The 16330-nt window shown below is 42.7% G+C and overlaps 1 protein-coding gene across 1 annotated transcript in view; it reads left to right on the forward strand.

The window, feature by feature from the left end:
* Positions 1 to 1352: 1352 nt before the first annotated feature.
* snx25 (sorting nexin 25) overlaps positions 1353 to 16330 on the forward strand; it is a 57855-nt gene continuing 42877 nt past the window's right edge. The window contains exons 1-2 of the mRNA XM_072664047.1: positions 1353 to 3088; positions 5662 to 5746. Coding sequence (XP_072520148.1) covers positions 2756 to 3088; positions 5662 to 5746 — 418 coding nt within the window. The 5' untranslated portion in view covers positions 1353 to 2755. The remainder of the gene's footprint in view (positions 3089 to 5661; positions 5747 to 16330) is intronic.

Below are 16330 nucleotides of genomic sequence, written 5' to 3' on the forward strand. Positions count from 1 at the left end.
TGAATTACTGGGATTAAACTCTTATCTTACACTGACTTCCATTCAAAGTTCAAAGAACATCTTTGCCTTCTCCTGTAAAGTCACCATTTTGGAGATACATGTTTTTCATTGGACAGCGACAATGTTTTCTGGGTTCTCATGCATATGTTGTACAGTACATCATGTGCATTGCATTTATGATTTATAGTGCTTAATTGGGCATCTCTTAATACACACAGAATGCTCCTCTTCATTATGTCCCTTCTGTCTCTGGTGGCTGTACATCTTGCGTTTGGCCTCTCTGAAATTCCTCACCAATCCAGTGGAAGATGGTGTTCCAGAAAGATGTTTTTGCCTTTGATTAAGAAGTGCCACCATGGCTTTCCCCAACACTTCTGACAATAGAAGAGCTTCCCTTGCTTTCAGTCTGGATTCACCCCCAAACACACCACAAACCTGTTGTACACACTGGGGCATGTGAGAGTGTGGGGGAGTTACAGAGAACTGTGTTCATCTGATGAAAGAGCATCAATGTGACCCTGTGTTACACACTTATTACAGTCTTAACCATTTGTGATCAAGATATTTTTGACCAGGAATACCAAGGGTATATAAAAAAGTTAAATACAACACACATTTAATAAAAATAAAGAAAAATAAAATATGTCATATTACTACATTATTATAATTTTTTTTTCATTCAGAAAACTTGGTACATTGGTCAAATTTGATTGGACAGTTTAGGCAAGACTGTGTAGAAAATAAAGCTTAGAAGTTAATAAAGGTCCATGTAACACTTTTCATTTTGAATTTCTTCAGTTTTTAATTTTTAATTATTAATTTTTAATTATTACAATATCTAATAACCCTAGTAGTGACTGCCTGTGTTGATGTTCACACTCTGAACAGCAGATGTCGCAAAAATACAATAGATATGGATGCATATGTCTCGTTTTTTTTTTTTTTGTATAAACATTTTAGCTAATGTCATACCTTAAGAAATAACTAAGAAAAATAAATCCAAGATCAGATTAAGTGTGTCCGGAGAGTTGCAGTCAGGACTGGTGTTACTGTTATTAGATCTATTTTCCTATCAAACGGAAATCCCGAACTGACCACTTCTTGACCTTGAGGGCTATAAGATGTCTAGATTGCTTTTGGGATTCTCAAAACTCTGAATCTCTGACTGCACGTCTGCGCTGTAAACCTATAGTAACCCACACTATAATCTACACGCTACTGTTGTTTTATTCACCGCTGTCTTTCTGTTCATCCTCCTCTATATCTCCCCAACAGTTTACCCACCGGCCCATGACGTACGACACGGGCTGCTCGCTGATTGGTCGAGGCGCTTCACGTGTCGCTGGATCTGGGCTTCCTCCCCCCGAATGGCCGGAGAGTGACAAAAACACACAAGCACACACAGGAGTCTGACATACGCTGAAATTAGGACTATGGGGGAATCTCGTGGATCAATCATCTGTGGCTTTCGGTGGATATTCCGTGAGCAGGATGCGTGGATTTGACGCTTTTCTTCGTTAATCTTGGGAACTTCAGGCAGACGCACAGCGTAAATGAATGTCACAGCCTTGAGCGGTGTGAGCAAATACGGGCGCCCTAAAAACCGCTAACGTCCACTGAGCCGGTCGCTTTTCTCCGTGCACATTTAATCGGGCCGATTTCGGTTTGGGCTTTTTAGGGAATTCCTCTGAAACTGGAGAAACGCGGCTCGGTACTTGTGCGGTACTGAGGTTTTATTAGGCAGCTGTCGTTATAGCAACCTCGCGGCGTTGTCTCGACTACACTGGAGGAGGCTGTGCTGCACTGTTTACCTTCGAGGTCATGGTGGCTGAATAACACTAACGGCGAGTTTCTTCTCCGTCTGCTCTCCGGTCTTTGTTCATTTTGCTCATGTCCATTAACACGACGCCCTCTGTAGTAGGTCTTGTTAGCCACGTTAACCTGTTGTAGCTAGCTATTAGGTATTTAGCTAGATACTGTTAGCCACGTCCCGGTCATCTGCATAGCTGGTGCTATTAGCTACCCGCTCTACCCGCTTTAGCCCCCTTCATCCAGACAGGGCATCACATGGATGCATATGTAGTCAGTTATTAGCTATTAGCTACTTTTGGGACAGTCTGAGTTCAAGGTAAACAGCACGAACTGACACAAACTTTCAGAAACCCGCTCTTTCAGGTTTAGCTTTAGGTTCCCCGATTATTCAATCTATTACCAAAGGCAAAACCATTCGAGGAGAAGAGTTTAGAAGAGTTTAGCTGGCTGTTGAAATCGGTAGATTAACACTCTTTGACTATAGCTACCAACACTAGCTAGCCAACTACCCACCTAGCTAGGATACACGATACCGTGCTGTGTCCGTTCGCTAGCTAACGGCACGGCTTTAAGTCAGAGAGGTGCAGCTGACTAGTCGACTTCCTTCGGTTTCCTTCGTGCACTTGCTCCGTATTCGTTCCCTGAACTCAGCGGCTCTAGGTAGATAGCTAGCTACTTTCCTACACAGCCCAGCAAGTCAGCCAGCTAGTGCTAGCTAGTCGCATCTGCCGCTGCCGTCTTAACGTTACTAGATCGGTCTCCGTCCTGTTCATTTGGCTCTTGTGATACGCGATGCTAGACAGCTAGTCTCTTGTCCTCGCCATGAACGCCATTCCGAGTCTCGCGTAGCTCTTCCGTGCCACCAAAGTGGAGCTAAGATATGAAAAGCGGACAAACTCGAGGGGAATAAAGTCTGTCGTGTGGACATGCCCTTTCCAGCAGCATGCAGGTTGATGGCAGCAGCAGCAGCGGCGGCGGCGGCGGCAGCAGCAGTGCCCATGCCCCCATGTCGGGCGCCGGGTCTTCAGCCGCCTCGCCTTGCCGTGTCCTACCGGCGCTCACGCTCGGAATCGCGGCGGCGGCGGTGCTCCTGCAGTTCGGCTGTGGAGGACTGAGCCTTGCGGCGTTTTTCCTCAAGCTGTCCATTTCTGTGTCCTTCACTTTGTTTTGCTTCCTGCTGGGATGCTTTGGCTTACTCGCCAAGAAGAGCCCACCTAAAACCAGCAGGTTCGACACGTCAAAGAGGCAGTCGCCAAACCTGTTGGACAAATTGATGGTAGGTGTGATTTACAGTCTGTATGTCTGTGTGTCTCAGGCCCCCCAGCCGCACCTTCTTCTCTGTTTTTAACGATTGGCTTAGTTTGCCTCTCGAGTCAAGAGAGAGCTCGCTAACCTGCCTCAGTTCATGAGGGCTGATGCTCAGTCGAGATGATTGTAACCGCAGCCCAGGCTGTTCATGTGTAGTGACCTGCCACACAAGCTTTTGCTCATCTTTCTGATTTTGTTGTGGATAAAAAAAATAATGTTGTGTACTGATAAAATATTTGTTGCTGGATGCATCAGGCCTTCACAGTTTGGCATGTGTACTTTGCCCTGACACGCCATTGACCTCTTGACCCTTTGACAGTGGTTAAACAGTGAAGGGGTATTGGGCCAAACTGCTGCTTCGCATAAACCATAAGCTAATAATAAATATATATTTTAATTTTATTTTTAATGCATTTAATACAATGGAAAGCACAAAAATCATGCTCTCCTTGTATTAAAGCTACTTGGCCGTACTCTTTTACAGCCAGGCCGCAGCATCCACATTATCCACAGCATCACGCAGCAATTCCCATATATCATATAATATCATATCAAATCCAGCAATATGAAAGTACATATATCACAAGGTAGATCATCCTTATACTTAGGTATTAAGTAGATCTTCCATCTCTTATTGGATCTTTCACCATTGGGAGCCTAAATTTATGTCCAGAATGAGGAAGCTGAAACTCAAAGTTGGGTGGGTGGAAACCAGAATGTTCATTTCTATTATTGTATCAATACCTTGTCCAGTAACAAAGCTGGTATTCAAATATTTGTTTGGGAAGGAACATAATAATAATATTGTGAAGGGTTGACTTCAAAATAAATTGTTGATTGAAAAAAAATGACCATGATTGTCTTGGTGTAAATGTCATTGCAAACCTCTGGAAAAAAGGCCAAGTATGTCTGATTCTACAGTCGTAGATTCCTAAAAGCACAGATAACTATAACTAGATGTAGAAAAACGGTTAAATTATGTCACGTCTTGGGGTCTTGTGTAAGTGATGAATGGCAGTTTTATTATCACTGAACATTTGTAGCATTAATGTGTTAATTATGTTAATTTGATAGCTGGTCGTTTGATTTCTGTAGTAGTTTCAGCTAACATTGCAGACACTTCTGCAATATGGCCCAACTAAGCCACTTGCAGATTAGTTATGGTAATAGCAAGTGTAGCATGGGGCAAAACGTGCTTATCATGGCATTTGAACTCTGGCCATACGTAGCCAACATGAAGTGTTTGTGTAACATTTCAAATCTTGGGCTAAATCTGCCCAAGCTGTAGCCAGCTGTGACTGTTCTCGGATCCAAATTTAGAGCAAGTCATCGCCGTCATTTCACGTGGGTATGTGGGCCGGATGAAAGTATAAATGTTTGCTAGAACTGGGTCATGACTGGTTTGCTATTTGGGAAGTGATGATATAGGTAGTGAAAACACTGAGCACTAAAACACTTCAAAACCCGAAGCAATTTTTATGTAAAACATTGGCCTGCTCCTTTAACTGCAGGCAAACGGCCAGTGTTTGAAGCTGTATGTGTTTTAATGGTAAATCTTATCCAAATATACCAATATGCCAAAAAGCGGTGTAGCCTAGGTTGCCCTCTTGAAATATTTCTGCAGTTTGACTGGGTTGTTGGGTTGTTGTGTTAATGTTATGCAGTGTTTTCTTATAACTATCCTGTGCTGTTACAAAGGATAAAAGGATAAAGGATAAAGGTGCACGTATTCGTCACTGTACAGTGTGGACTGTACAGCGAAATGTGTCCTCCGCATTTAACCCATCTGGTAGTGAACACACACTCACACACACACACGTGTTAGGGGCAGTGAGTACACACACACACCCAGAGCAGTGGGCAGCCAACTCCAGCGCCCGGGGAGCAGAGAGGGTAAAGGGCCTTGCTCAAGGGCCCAACAGTGGCAGCTTGCCGAGCCCGGGAATCGAACCCACAACCCTGTTATCGATATCCCGGCGCTCTAACCGCTGAGCCACCACTGCCCCATGTTACGCTACATGGTCAAAGGTATTTGGACACCTGCTCATTCATTGTTTCTTCCAAAATCAAGGGTATTAGAGAGTTGATCCTGCTGTAACATTCTCTACTGTCCAGGGATGGCTTTCTACAAGATTTTGGAAGAAGAGCTTTAGTGAGGTCAGGATGTTGGATGATCACCACCCCACCTCATGCCCAACTCCCCAAATAACCCTAGAAATATTGGATGGAGCACCAACCATCATTCTAGAGAGCACAGTTCCACAGCTCAATGCTGAGGGAGCTTTATCCTGGCATTAGGCATGGTGCCAGCAGGTTCATGTTCATGTTATCTGCTCCGAAGAGTCCTATTCTATTGGCAGTAATTCTCAACAGGGACTGGACGAGCTATGTGTTTGCGTTTGCACATCTGTGTCAGCAGTGGGTGCTTAACTGCATTCATTAAAAGGGGTGTCCACAAACCTTTGGACATATAGTGTATATGAGAACCTTGCGTAACCAGAGATGAGTGTATTGGGCTAACTTCTGTCCTCTGTTCACCAGGGGCGGTTCTCTGTGCCTCTGCTGGACTCGGCACAGACCAGGCGAGTGGTCGTGTCGCACAATATGGATAAAGCCCTTAAAGAAGGTGAGTAACCTAATCCGTAGTCAGGAATGTAGAGAATTCCAGTAATGTAATGGATGTGAATTGCACATTAGGCACGCTTAGAATGAACAAGTGAACCTGAAGCAGAGTTATATGCTTTAGATGTGTGACATCCCAAAAATATCGCAACCCTTTATTTTCGCCATGTGAGCCTAGCTAGAAAACAAGTTGTTAGGAGGAGAAGAAAGACGGCAGGGCTAAGACTCATTTTGCCAACCCATCTTCTGGAGACGCTGCTGTTTCAGACGCTGGAAAATCATGGATAAATTTCATGTCAGAGTCTATAAACCTCAGCTGTCAGCTGAGCATGTGATGGATAGGGGTGTCACTGACGACGACAGGCAGAGAGAGGAAGTACAATCTGTCTGAATGACACTTTCTTTACAAATTTATCTTTGATACCTTGATTGCAGCTGCCCAGCGCACACTGGCCCTGAAGGCTGTCTCACCTTTGCCCTCTTGTCCGTCTCTCTTAATTTCCTCTATGCTCCAGACGCTCCTGCATCTCCGGCTGAATCTTTCCATGCATGCTCCAGCCTTCAAACTTCCCTTTTTATATTTGTGGCTTTTGAGAGCAAAAGTCTTGGCTTGAGCTCACTGCAGTTCACATCTTAACCACTATGTTCTCAAAGTAACAATGGACTCAGAAACAAAATAGGGCTCCAAAGGTGTGATTTGTAAAGCAGAGTGTTAATCGCTTTCCTGCAGCTTTCTTAGGATCTGGAGCAGTGTTTGAAACCTGGAGCACATCTTGCGTCTAGCTGGTGTATTTTTGGCTGCTGAGCTCAGAGACCATGACTTCTGACAGCGCACGTTTCCGCTGCCAGTGCATTTGTTTTTCTCCCCCCTCCCTCCCCTTTTTCTTTTTTTCCCCATGGTGTGGGCGAAATTAGATTACAACACATGCCACTGGTTGTGTGTGTGCCGAGCACACAGTTCATCTCTGTGGCAGGTTTTTTCTTTTTTAATGTTTTTTTAATGTATACTGATTGCTTTTATATTTAGGTATGGTTTGTTTGGTCTCCTAAATACACTTAAATTGAAGTGCCTTGAAGAGAATGCGCCTTGATTGGACGGTGTGGCGAGAAGACAGCTGGTGCAGACACTAATTGGGCTAGACCAAGGGTGGCAAATATACAGCCTGTGAGCCGGAACTGGCCTGAGATGGCTTCTAATCTGGGCCGCTGAATAAATTTGCAATCCGTGTTCTCAGCGGCGACTTTTTAATCGCGTTTAGATGCTTCTTAAAAGAAATCCACTTTCCCTAACCTGTACTGAGAATGACCGAGTCAAACTCAGAACCATGCAGCAGAACCATTTAGAATCTCTGTTGTAGCAGGGGGCGGGACGTCTCACAAACTGTAAAACCAGTGTGACCCCTTAATTAATTAAAATAACTAATATTTATGCATTTGGTCGCAGCAGTTTTCTTGCCAATTACAGTATTATTTACTGCTGCTTCACTAAGATAGGACTAGATGTTCTTCAAGAACAACAAGAACTCTCATGGTCATAGCAAATGTATGTATGTATGTAGAGCTATAAGTTCGTGTTACTGAGTCAGTCAGTGGCCCAGTTGTCTTTTATTGGTCAGAGAACCTTATCATTTATTAGTATTAATGTGGCCTGTGACCTAAAATGAATGTGCAAATGACATGATCGTATGATGTATCCTTGAAGTAGCGCTGATCCGTATTGTGGAAAAGGTCATGTTGTAGTGTTGTATTTTTAAATAAAGAGTCTCCCATATGAGTCTAATTATCATTGCATCAACTAAAAACATGGTGTGTACTGAGGGAGGATGTTAAGTCTTAAGTATTTAAGTGTTCTTGTACAGCACTATATGGACAATGTGCCCCATATTTACATTGCTGTTATATTGCAATAAACCTTCTAATGCTGGGTGGTACTCCGGTGTATTCCATATACTGTTTAAAATTTGCTTTGCGGCCTAATTTGGATGCATCACAAACAGCTCAAATGCTTAGCACCGTGTTGGTGGCGACAGTAGGCTAACACACAAATGTTCCTGAAGGACCCGCTCACTTATACAGAGGAACTTGAGATTAGAGGACAGGCAGACGCTAGAAGGCCTATAGCCTATAAGACCTTTGGGAGGGGTTGTCAACCAGCAGTGTGTGAGACACCTCAACTACAATCACGTAGTAAATCATAAAAACTGAGCTGTAACTTTCCATATGCTTAACTTCTCACTCTCTCTCTACACACACATGCACACTTACTACCTTAAGTTCGGGGTGTTTAGCACCTTCTGAACACAATACGATTATGTTGAGAAAGTCTATGTCACTTATACTGGAAACCATAATAATAATAATAATAATAATATATAACTAAACTAAAATACCCTGATATATCCATTAAACTACCAAAGCAAGTCTTCCTCAATTGAACAATATCCACATTCCATTGCATTCAATTTTAACAAACATAAAATTAATATTCTTGTGAATAAACCAAGACACACAGTGTTATTGATGCAAAGCATCGCTTTTTTCCCCAACCTAAAATCCTAAGCCTCCACTTTAGCCAAGTCCATGAGGTGCTTCACATCTTTTGATTCATTATAATATCGTGCTCAAGTACCCTATTATGTAGACAAATGCAATAGTTTGGGATATTTATGTATTAAAATCTGCCTCCAGTTCTAACCTTTTTTTACTTCAATCAGTTGTGGAAAGCTAGGTTAAAGACTTGGCCTCCATGGTGGAGCTTTTACTGTGTGCAGATGGTGGTGAAGCTGTACTACAAGTCACTCCATGATAACTGGACATTCTGTACAGCCAGTTGTTAAGTTCCAGCTGTAGTTTAAATGAGAAATGCCCACTGGTACGCACCCTATCTAATTCTATTAGTAAGATGATACTACGGCAGTGTGCTGGCACAGCCAGTGAGGCCTAGGATTATTACACAGAGCTGGCTTACACACGATTAACTTTTAGCATAGCGCCATGGGTTGTGTTTAAAAAAATGTAAGCTAACACGTCATAGACTTGTGCACTAGTGTGCATTCAATCAAGCCTTGTAGTCTGCAACAGAGGCCTGTTGATCCAGAGTAAATAGCAATGCGTTGAGCAGTACAGATGACTCTGTGTTTACAACAACATATTCAGACTTTGCTCCCTTCCACCACCATCTGACAGATTTCTCCCATTAGCTAATGTGCAGTGGCATTACAAAAAAATACTACATTTTTCTTGTGTTCTATTGATTTCCTCCAGGTTCCACGTACACTGCTTCTGCACAAAGAGGCTTGGAATATGCACCAAAACCATACGTTTTCCTACCTGTCTCTATCCCTTAGAATTAGAGAGACAGGGTCCATTTAAGAGGTATATGTAAATGAGCTCTGTTCTAATTGACTGCTTTGGTTTGTGCCTCATTGAAAAAGCAATGTGGTCTGAAATGCTCCTTATGACTTCAGCTTAGATGGGTGGGACATTGCCACTGTAATGCAGAAAACATATATCTTCATTTAATCAATTTTTACTTTTTGGCAACATTTTAATCTGGCAGCTGTTTTTTACTTTGTGTTTGAATTTTGTGGTGAATGGACCAATAGAAATGCTCCAGAATCTTTTAGCATTGACATTGAGAATTAAGACAGTTGTTTCCTTCTTCTGTAAAGTTAGCATTTTGCCAAGATTTTCTAGAAATCTCAAAAAACAGCTAGGATGTTTTAACTGCAAAACTTTTATGGACTTAATGCACTGAAGAGAAAGTCATGCAGTTTGATACTAATGATGTTTACATGCAACATCAGCCTGTTTTAATTTGCAGTACTGAAATACAGGTTCTGTAATTATACCACTTTGATCATGCGACATGATTAAAGGCTGGTAGGCATTAATTTAGGCCAAAATAATACAGTATTTGATTGCACGAATAGCTTGATTCTTAACGTTTGGCTGCAAAGATACATCTAGATACTTCTAGATAGAAGAAGTCTTGTGAACTTTATAAGAGCAGCAGTTAAAGGTTCCCTGCAAAAGATGACGGGAACACATGAAATACAGGCTGCCAGTCTCACGAGTTAGGAGTTTCAGTGTAAAAGGAATAGGTAGAGTATGAGGAGATGTAGAGATGGTTAACACAGTCTAATTACCCCACTGTCATGCAGAGCACAGACCTGAACCTTAACAAGTAGACTCCTCTGCCCATGAAGCATCCTCTGCGAAGCATCTTTATATAGCACAATGCCGGAGACAGCCAGGCGTGCTGTGATTGCAGGTCTCAACCCGTCACGGTGACGCATAGTGGAGGGGAGAGATAGCAGTTGGAGACTTCAGCCGTTTGATGTCCCTGTTGACTCATGCATATTGTAAGAATTTGATTAACAGGAAGAGAGAGAGAGAGAGAGAGAGAGAGAGAGAGAGAGAGAGAGAGAGAGAGAGAGAGACCGAGACCGAGACCAAGCATGTTCACAGTGTGGGGATTCTGTGCTTTTGGTGTTCCACCAGACCAGCCCTCCATTAATAATTCAGTAGACAATTTTTCTCATGCACTATTGATTGTAGTTTGAGGTGCCTTGTGGTCGTAAGGGCCTGTGTTGTGTGTTTTTTGTTTGTTTTCTCCCCGCTCTGTATAACTATTTAGGTCACTTCTGTATTACTATACTGTATAGGTGTGTATATATATATATATATATATATATATATATATATATATATATATATATATATATATATATATATATATATATATATATATTGTATGGTATTTATATATAATATACATATATATATAGTATGGTGTTTTTTTTTTTGGTTTTTTTTTAACCAAAGAAATGTTTGGGTTGCATATGTTTAAACAACCAGTAAACAGCCAGTCATATATAGTTATTACCATTAAACAGAACGTTTAATTGAATTTTTAGCACTTTTTCTTTCTATGTGGGGTTTAGTACCTTTTTACATAGAGACGTGTACTTGTAATTAAATGTGAATTTTACACACATCAAATAAAAAGCTGTCTGGTCATGCGTAGCAAGATTATGCTTCCCAACTTGCCTACTGCATTGTGGCAATTTGTATTGTTTCATAGCTCTGAAACTTTTCAAATGTGCAGTTACTCTACCAGAACATGCTGTTCTATTTAAGGATTATCAGGATTTAAAGCCATCTATCAAGTATTTAAGTATTTATCGAGTTGGTATCGGTGTCAGTACTCTGTATCGGCAGATACTTGAAATTTTGGTATCTGTACCGCAAAGGAAAATATGGTATCGGTACATTTCTATTTTAAACAGTATAAATACTGTGTATCCCCTGATCTAGTTCAGCACACGCAACCACAGTCATGTCAGACGTGTCTAAGTTGAGGGTTAAGGGGGAAAAAAAAAGAACTGGACTGTTGCTCAGTGGTCCAAAGTGTTCTTTTAAGATGAAAGTAAATTTAACATTTAATTTGGAATTCAATGTCCTACAGTCTGGAGAATGGAGAGGCATAGATGTCAAGGTGTCTGAAGTCCTGTGTGAAGTTTCCCCCATCTATGATGGTTTAGGGTGCCATGTCATCTTCTGGTGTTACTCCACTGTTTTCTTTTAAGTCCAGACTCAACTCAGCCCAGCTGTCTACCAAGAGATTTTAGAGCACTTCCTGCCTTAATTCCATTTGCTGACATACGTTATAGAGATGCTGACCAAAAGGTTGGCTAGCTATGACTATGACTATGACTGGTCAGTCAACACTGCTGCACTCTACAAGAAAGGCCAGAGCAGACTCTACCTACTGAGGAGATTGAGGTCCTTTGGGGTGCAGGGAGCACTCCTGAGGACTTTCTTCGACACAGTGGTGGCATCTGCCATCTTTTATGGAGTGGTCTGCTGGGGCAGTAGCATCTTGACGGCAGATAAGAAGAGACTGGACAAACTCATAAAGAGGGCCGGCTCTGTCCTGGGGTGCTTCTTAGACCCAGTGCAGGTGGTGGGAGACAGGAGGATGACAGCCAAGCTGGCATCCATGCTGGAGAACAGCTCCCACCCCATGCACGAGACTCTGGCAGCACTGGGCAGCTCCTTTAGCGACAGGCTGCTTCACCCCAAGTGTGTGAAGGAGCGGTATCGCAGGTCCTTCCTTCCTGCTGCTGTCAGACTGCACAACCAGAACTGCTCCCAGCGGACCACATACACACACACACACACACTTAACTACACACACATGTTCAGGAAACAGAGGTCCCTCAATGCAAAAATATTATGTGCTGAGTCTTGCTATCCCTTTCTGCTGTGACACTGAGAACTCTTTCTCTACCCTCCACGTTACCGGTAAAATGATATCTCAACATGAGGACTCTATTTTAACATTTTGACATCTCTGAAATTTTAGTTTTCTGTTCTGTGTCTATTACATGGCCTGTTAAGCTCATTCCTCCATGTGCGTTTAAGAGAGCCACCTAAGAGTGAGGGCACTGTGGGAGCTCACCGATTGGTGTCATGCTCTGAAAACCAAGCCGACCTTACTTGCAGGTTTAGTGACGTGCTAGTGGAGAATTCGATTGAAAGGAAAGAGGCTTTATCATCTCAACGAGTGTGATTAAAGCCCCACAGTCTGTGCTATGGTGTTTTGCTGGCTACGGCTCCAAACAAGGCAGCGCTGGTCTCATTTCACCTTTTTTGTCATTCAAACACCAGTTTTTTTTTTTTGGCGACACTTGTATCTGAGGTTAGTCAACAGCAGCTGCACTGAGCTGTCTGATACTTGTTGGATCTGTAACCGAGCTAGCTAAACAAAAGCTACCTTAGTAAGTCGATTACAGATTCCAAACCATGGGAAAAACTTTAGTTTCAGCTTTCTGTCCATCCAACAGCAGTCATTTCATTGGAGTCATTCTTGTCTAAACACATAGAAGTTGGACAGGCTTGAATTTTGGCAGTGTTTGTTCTCCTGATAGCTAGCTAGCGAACAAAGCTAATGTTAACCAGCTTCTCTCTCCTGGCTCAGGGCAGTTTATTATTTATAACTGTTGTCAGACAATTATGACGATTTTAAGGTTTAACGTTTATTGAATGATTGATATAAACTTAGTCGATCACCCTGTGAGCGAACTGAACTTTGTTATTTGATTGTTTTTAAAATAGCACAGGATGAGATGGCACAGAAGCTGTGTAAACGAAGCCATTGCCATACACAACCCCCCCTGCGGTAATAACGTATACCTACAGCCCAACCCTACTGGGCGGTATGTTCATTTTGGAGCATGGAGTTGGATTTTATAATGTTATATGAGAGAATTGATCTTTCTTAAGCTTTTTATTAGTTACACACTAGACCAAACTTCCATTGATTTGAGCGTTTTGTTGATCTTATTATTGTATGTTTTTCTGGTATTTCTGGTGCCAGTTTTGACCTCACCGGGGTTATAGGCTAATATTTTCTTTACTGATTATTCACTGAAATCCCTCATCATCAGCATTTATCCTCGTGCTTCGTTTGCAGATTGCTCATGCTTGACAGATCACGCACGTGGAATAGGGACAGGGACAGGGTGTCACTGTCTGCCGCTACCTCCTTGATCCCAGTTTAACCCAGTGTCCATCCTCTGACCTTGCCTAATTGGATGATGGGCATCACTGGGCCTGCAGGGTCATTAGCAGAGGGTTAATACGAGCACGCCTAGCACATGTGAGAGGGAGAATTTCCCTCCCTCCCTCCCTCTGTCTCTCTCACATGCTTGCTTTCTCTGTGTCTACTCTGTCTGTTCTTACCCTATGTTTCATGCATTGAAACAAGAATCCGTCTCTTTCTCACTCTCTGTTGGTCTCTCTCTCTCTTTTTCTTTCTTTTTTTGTGAGGCCTAAGGCATGCCTCAAAGGCTTAAACAGTATGAGCAGTCAGTCCCTAACGAAGCACGGAAGCGTGCCCCCCACCATTCCAGCGTGACTCACTCGCACTGAAGGAGGAGGCTGCTCACAGTGAGGCAGCTAAAGAGATGGATATTGTGAGCGTGCCTAGTTCTTTTATACCTTAGCGCACTGACAACCGCTGCGAAGCGTATTCTCTGGGAATGTTATTTGCTCTAAATAAGAGTGCATCGCTTTGTAGCAAGGCTAATGAGGTTCAGTTCAGATGGTGCTTTGATTAAGAGCAGACGTTCGGTAGCACTGTGATATTTGAAGAAAGATTCTTTAGCACACGGTACTGTGCTTGTTATGAAAGGAAGCCGCACAGCTAGACGTTTTTGCTGAGAACCAGAAAGCAAGAAAAGGAGGTCACTGCCAAAACATGTGGTTGCCTCAGCCTTTGAACAATGTGCCGTGGTAACCAGGGTTTCGATAAGCAGCAGCATCGAGACAGGATCGAGGGCCTTCAGAGCTGCTGCAATAGTTTGCAATAGTACCAGCCTCCTGCCATCTGTCACTTGGAACCACATCCCTCTGCCCTTCTCGAGCTGTCTCTGCAGGGGCTGTTTGCATCTCGCTTACAGGCCTATTTCTCTGCTTAATGTAGCTCTAAACCTGGAGCCAATGGGGCTGAAAAAAGGGCTTCAGAGGGCCATCTGAGCAGTCCAGCAACTGGAGTGGCGTGGTAAAGAGCTTTTGCACCTCTGCAGGTAAACAAAAGAGAAGCACCGACGTCATTTTCTTCAATTGTCTCTTCTAGCTACATAGATGGAGTGGCGCCTGCACAAGTGGAGTATATGAGTGTTAGACATATGGTGGCCACGTCATGCCTGTCATGGGCTCTTTACAAAGAGGCTGGAAGGCAAAGAGCACTGTCTGTGCCATCATGGTACCATACTGCAATTGAATAGCTTTGTACTGGGGGTCAGTGTGCCCTTATTAAAGCCTGCATTTTAAATAATGGTAGGAAATTGTACAGTGTGGGACGCCTCCCAGTTCAACCATGCATTGTACAACCTGCTACCATCCGGGAGGAGATACAGGAGCATCTGTGCCAAAACAGGATGGTTCAGGACCAGCTTCTTTCCATACAGCATGACTCTGCTGAACTCCATACTACAGCAATAAACAGTACTGCCTATGTTCAGCCCATAAACAGCTTTCACTATTACACAGTATACTGTACACTGCATACTAAATACACCTTACATACACAACATAGGCAAAAGTATAGGGACACTTGCTCATTATTTCATATTTTCTTAAATCAGGGATATGAGGAAATGAGTAGCTTGCTTTTGTTGGAGAAACTGTCTCTACTGTTCAGGGAAGAAGCCTTTCTATTAGATTTTGGAGCATTACTGTAACGATTTTATTACATTCAGCAGCAAGCGCGTTTATAGCCATCTATCCTGGCATCTGCTCTTGAGCGTCATATTCTATTGGCAATACTTCTCTGTCGCCATTTGTGCTGCACTCATAGGAATCTGTCCTCTGCGTTTAACCCATTCATGCAGTGAACACACACATACACACACTAGTAAAAGACTGAAAACGGGTTGGTCCTGGGGAGTTTGGGAGGCCTGGTCTGGACAAAAGTCCAAGGCTGAATTTGGCTCCCAGTCCAGCCCTGGATAAAAAAAAATGCCTTGTTTCATCCAACCGCCTACAGAACCTCATTTGGAACATCGTTTGTGATCACTGGGTTTGGCATGGCACTTTGTTGGCATTGCCTATAGTTGCCTGGTTGGACAAGCAGAAATTCTGTTGAGAAATTGTGCTGCGCAACATAGTCAGAGTATGCAAATTATCTGACTGCTGCAGAGTTCGCTCGAGTCATAAGGCAGCGTCCAGTTTAAATGAATTAAATTCGTTATAGTTTTCTGTGCTCACCTGTGAAGAGTATAAAACCAATAGCTCATTATTTTGATATATTTATGTCTTTGTGAAAAACAGCTCATTTTTGGTGTGTTTTATTTTGTGTACTAATGACCACTGATCTTGTTTTGTCTCTCATGAGAGAGACCACCATATAAAGGAAAACTTGCTTGTCTGCAACTTTGTCACAATGTTAATATTTAATATAATAAAAATAATAATAATTTAATTTTAATAATTAAAATAAAGTCAAGGTTTAAATTATACTGCAGAACATCTAAAGAAGCCAGATGAGTTGTAGAAACAAGTGGTGTGACTGAATTGAGTGGGGTGATATCCATTTTCTTCACACAGTCTCAAAGTATACAGTATTATCAAGCGGGGAGTTATCATCCTGCGCTATTTTAAAACCAACAACCGATAACCGTCTGTTCACCACAGAGCAAATTCATAACCGGCTGGCTGAAAGCCCACTTACATATGTCTAAGAATCACTCAGGTGGAGCGACTGCTGTTGGTTTTAGATCTGTAGCCCACTCGCCTTTGTTTAGCTAGCTCGGCTATAGGTCCACCAAGTATCGAACCACCCAGAGCAGTCTGAAGTTGACTAACTCCTGAGCTACCGACACAAGTGTTGACAATAAAAACTCATGTCTGAGAGAGTGAATTCGGGCGACTGGTGTTGGGAGTAACAGGAAAGCGAAATGAGAGGTTCTGCCATGTTTGGACTCTTTGTCGACTATCTAGGCTTAGATAAGTTCACTAGCAGGCTAAGAACCACAGCACAGACTGTGTTCTAACTAACTGAGGCTCAAATCCCACAAGT

Source organism: Salminus brasiliensis, chromosome 19 (genome assembly GCF_030463535.1).
Source record: "Salminus brasiliensis chromosome 19, fSalBra1.hap2, whole genome shotgun sequence".
Classification (NCBI taxonomy): domain Eukaryota; kingdom Metazoa; phylum Chordata; class Actinopteri; order Characiformes; family Bryconidae; genus Salminus; species Salminus brasiliensis.